The sequence below is a fragment of the Octopus bimaculoides genome, chromosome 14, assembly GCF_001194135.2.
Source record: "Octopus bimaculoides isolate UCB-OBI-ISO-001 chromosome 14, ASM119413v2, whole genome shotgun sequence".
NCBI classification, from domain to species: Eukaryota; Metazoa; Mollusca; class Cephalopoda; order Octopoda; family Octopodidae; genus Octopus; species Octopus bimaculoides.
In genome coordinates this window covers 19,195,184-19,199,903 of record NC_068994.1, presented here as the reverse complement: position 1 = coordinate 19,199,903, position 4,720 = coordinate 19,195,184, and the positions used below count along the sequence as shown (strand labels likewise).

General features: G+C 33.4%; 1 protein-coding gene across 1 annotated transcript in view; it reads left to right on the top strand.

Moving 5' to 3' along the window:
- Positions 1-4,720, top strand: part of LOC106874077 (disintegrin and metalloproteinase domain-containing protein 12) — a 351,070-nt gene that overhangs the window by 294,504 nt on the left and 51,846 nt on the right. Inside the window, exon 5 of the mRNA XM_014921671.2 lies at positions 4,305-4,387. Coding sequence (XP_014777157.2) covers positions 4,305-4,387 — 83 coding nt within the window. The remainder of the gene's footprint in view (positions 1-4,304; positions 4,388-4,720) is intronic.

Below are 4,720 nucleotides of genomic sequence, written 5' to 3'. Positions count from 1 at the left end.
TTGACTTTTGCTTTGCATTTGTACAAGTTGGATCCAAGTCTCACCCAGAGACCTCAAGAGACAACAAGTTAGAAGTTCATTTAGGTGTTATGCCTAGGGTACCATATATTTGGATTTGTACATAGTGTTGTTCTAGAGAATGTTTAAGAAACCATAAGAAAATTATGTGTTTCTTTTAAAATTTGAGATCACATAGACAGTATTTTATGTAGGATATGGGCAGTTCCCATGAGCACTATCTTTTGAACTTCAGCCATTTTGGGGTTTCCTGGTATCTGAGCTAGGTAGTAATCAGCCCGTTTCGCTGTCATTCTATTATTATTATTATTATTATTATTTCAAATTTTGGCTCAAGGCCAGCAATTTCAGAGGAAGCGTAAGTCAATTACATTAACCCCAGTGATCAACTGGAACTTGTTTTATCAACCCCTAAAAGATGCAAGGTAAAGTCTATCTCAGCAGAATTTGAGCTTAGAAAATAAAGGCAGACAAGACACCGCGAAACATTTTGCTCAGCGTGCTAATGATGCAGTGAGCTCACCACCTTCATTATAATAATAATAATAATCCTTTCTACTATAGGCACAAGGCCTGAAATTTTGGGGGAGGGGACTAGTCGATTAGATTAACCCCAGTTTTCACTAGTACTTAATTTATCAACCTTGAAAGGCGAAGTCAACCTTGGTGAAATTTGAACTCAATGTAAGGATGGATGAAATGCCGCTAAGCATTTTGCCCAGCAGGCTAATGATTCTGCCAGTTTGCTCCCCTAATAATAATAATAATATGTATAATAATGATATGTATAATGATAATTTTAAGTAGATAATATAAGCATTTAGGTTTAATGACTTTCTGATCCTTTAATAATTCAAGTGGTGTACAGCAGAGGGTTTGTAGCTGCTTCTCAGTCAGCTAATACTTGACCTAAGAGACTAAAGTCTCAATTTCAATCACGACTAAATAGCATGACAGATGACTTTTTATGCATAGTGCATGAGTTCTTTGGTTCTGAATGCTATAAAGGAATGATGTCTCCACCATATTCTATTATATTTTACCATCACCATTCTCACTGCTATAAACAAACATGAAATATAACATTCTGATTGTTGAAATATCATACATATTCCATTTCAATGATAAGTGTTGCAGAATGGATGCAAACTCCCAGATGGATCCATTTTAATTTTAGCTGGGATTTTTTTTTTGTCTTCTCATATGTCCCAATTCAGTTATGTTCAATTCTTCTACTAAATTGTTTTCTCTGTGTCACACAACTTGGAGATAACAGTGTCCATTGGTGCCCCAAAACACAGTTGGTTATTGAATATGATTAATATTTCAGAGACAAATGGCAAAGATTGATCAGACCATTAACTTCATATTTGTGTTATTTTCACTACATTTTGATATAATTTCTGATATTTTTTTCCCAACTGTTTTAACATTGTTCATATAATCTAAGGTTAAACTCAATTTGCTACACAGGGTCTCTGCATTTATGTTTATTATACTACATTACCATTTAGTTATTTAGTTGCCGTGTGTGTTCACACACATACACATACACATGCATGCATGCATGCACATATATATATTTTACTTTGGATTGAGACTTCACTTATAACTTCATATTCTCATCTACTTTTCCAATCTGTCTTTAAAACTCTGATGGAATCTCTTTGCAAACTCACTGGTCTTCAAGGCAATTTTTTGCTTAAAATGCAAAATGTTCCTTTTATAGTCAAATAGGATTCAGAATAATATTTCCAAAATTGAAAATTCTGACATAAAATGCTCAGGAATTTATAGCCCATGAGTTTATTACAGGCATTATGTTATACCTTCTAACCTTTATCGTCATCATTATCACAGTTGTTGTTGTTAGCGGCAAATGTTAATATCTAATTTCTATCTTGGTTTTGATTGGATAGGTATGTAGGATGTCATATTGACATATCTTACAATAAGTATCATCCATGCTCATACAATTTCCTCTCCTGCACTTAATGGCTAATTTTTTTTTATTTCAGCCAGCTTCTCTTTTGCAGATACTTTGTCTTTCTTACAAATTAATGTAACATATTCAGAGCATCATACTTAACTTGTTTTGTCTTTAATTTCCGCAGAACATAAACTTTAGTGTCCAAAGTTCACTCCTATATAGTATTATGCCTTGTATGTAAGGGGTTTGTGGGAGGGGAGGGTTCCAGTGAAGAAAGTGACATACTCCATGAACTTCACCTTATGCTCTGTTTAGTTTTAGCACTAATATACTTTAACTATTTCTAATTTCAGTATTAATTATATCTCCTGGGTGGCAGAAACTATCCATTAAAACCACCATACCATGCAATGTATGAACTTTAGTTCATAATCACCATTGCCACAAGCTATTTATGTACACATAGCAATTTCAAAATCCAGGTTCCTTGCCAATCTCCAGAGATCCAAGACACTTTACTTGTACTCAGTACACAGAATTGAGTTCTTTTTGACTTCTCTCAAATAAAACAATAATTTCATTAATAGTACTTAGATTTTGTGCTAAACATAGGTAGCAGCTAAGCAATTCACATCAGGAAATCATCTCTATTAAATGGTAAAGTGATAGTCGATCCACTAAAACATAAGCTTTAATGATATTTGCAAATGTACTCTTCGCAAAAATATATATCATAAAATTAAAGCTAATTTACATATCACTCCCCAGTTTTGATCTACCAGACCTTATCATAATAGCTACAAATACATTCCCTTAATATTGTCGATGTTAGCTAGCTAAAGAAACAATACTGAACTCATTAATCTTCACTAAGGAGTTGTGTGGAATAAAGAGTAGTAGAATCACAGAAGTGACATTTCTCTCAAGCTGGATCTTAGAAACTAGTTAGTTATCTCTGTGTTAACTTCACCGACTCCAATTATCACTCCAGCAGTTTTTCTAACAGCATATACCTGTTTTGGTACCAGTAATCCCTATGGCAATTTTTTTTGTTTGTACTATTGCAATTTGCCAAGTGTGAACATTGATAGCAAAAAACGTTATGAAAACATTACACTCATTTTGTTATGAACGAGATTTCTATCTTTGCTATTTCTGTCTCGCTAATAAAAAAAAAAGTTTGAGAAAGCTGAATTCTTTCACAGGTACTGTGGAAATGAAATGATTTGAAAAATTATTTCTTCTTCATGTTATAACTGCTGCTATTTAATTACTGAAAGCTTTTGACTATATCTCCTTGGTAATAATTATTGTCACCTATCAGACATTAAGCTATTTGTTGCATAAATCATTTGACCCAGTGCATGGCATTATATCTCAGAGAATTTATGTATGTTAAATATCATTTGAATGAGATGTTAAAATTAAATGCAATCCAGTTGGTCCTATGCATTTCATTCTTGAAACACCTCATGACAGATAAAGCAGGCTGAAAATATAACTTCATTATCATCTCTTTCTTTATTTTAAAATTCTTTAAAAACCGAACAGTTTCAGTCAGTGTGTCTTTTTGAAATTATTAGAAAATGTCACTGCTTTTATGTAATACTTTCAGTCATTGGTTGTTATGCTGTAATCAGTTTATTTTTATCTAAATCATAATGATTAGTTTCTCAGCATCATTCACTGTAATGTGTTCTATTGTTGCTTATATTAATGTCTATCTATAGAAATCTTGCCTGTTTGAAAGTTAATTGCTATATTTTACAATTTGTAACCATTGTATTCTTATTCATTTCATGGGAATATTTGCAGTGAACAGAAATAATCAAATAATAAGCAATACATGATATCAAATATCTCAACCATTCCTTCAGAACTATTGGTTGCATTTTTGTTTTGCTGAGGAACTGTTATTAGCGGTCAAGTTGGCTTTATGATGAGGAGGTGTGGATTCATATTTTGTCCTATGATTAAGGATGTGCTATACTCCAACAAAGATGCTTAGCTCTCTTGCCCTACTTAGCTTGCAGTAGGAAACTGTATATATGAAATATATATGAAGGGAAAGAGAATAACGTCAGATTGTAGCTCCACGTGAACTTGTATATGACTTAATTGGCCAGAGAGATGAAAGAAGACTTAGTGGGTCACTGTTTTATATTTCTTCTCAAAGTACCTACATCTAGTTTCCAGGATCGCATGATGAAATGTTTCTAATTTTTCTGATGTTCTTCTTACAACTAACCACTCAACTCGAAGCCTCGTATCTATAATCTTTTCCATTTAGAGAAATAAAAATGGATATAACATGAAAGACTTCTCTGCTTACACTTAGATGAATTATTCTTTTCAGTATACTCAACATTGCTACTACAATGGTCATATTGAAGGAGACCCCTATTCCAGTGTTGCTGTCAGTACTTGTGATGGTATCAGGTAATTTTTATTGTTGTTATTATTGTTATTATTGTTATTATTGTTATTCTGTTTATAGTGTATAGACATGTTACAAGACAAATGGAGTATAGATGTTAAGCATGATATGATGATGTGTGTGTATGTGTGTATTTCATCATCATCATCATCATCATCGTTTAACGTCCGCTTTCCATGCTAGCATGGGTTGGACGATTTGACTGAGGACTGGTGAAACTGGATGGCAACACCAGGCTCCAATCTAATTTGGCAGAGTTTCTACAGCTGGATGCCCTTCCTAACGCCAACCACTCAGAGAGTGTAGTGGGTGCTTTTACGTGTCACCCGCACGAA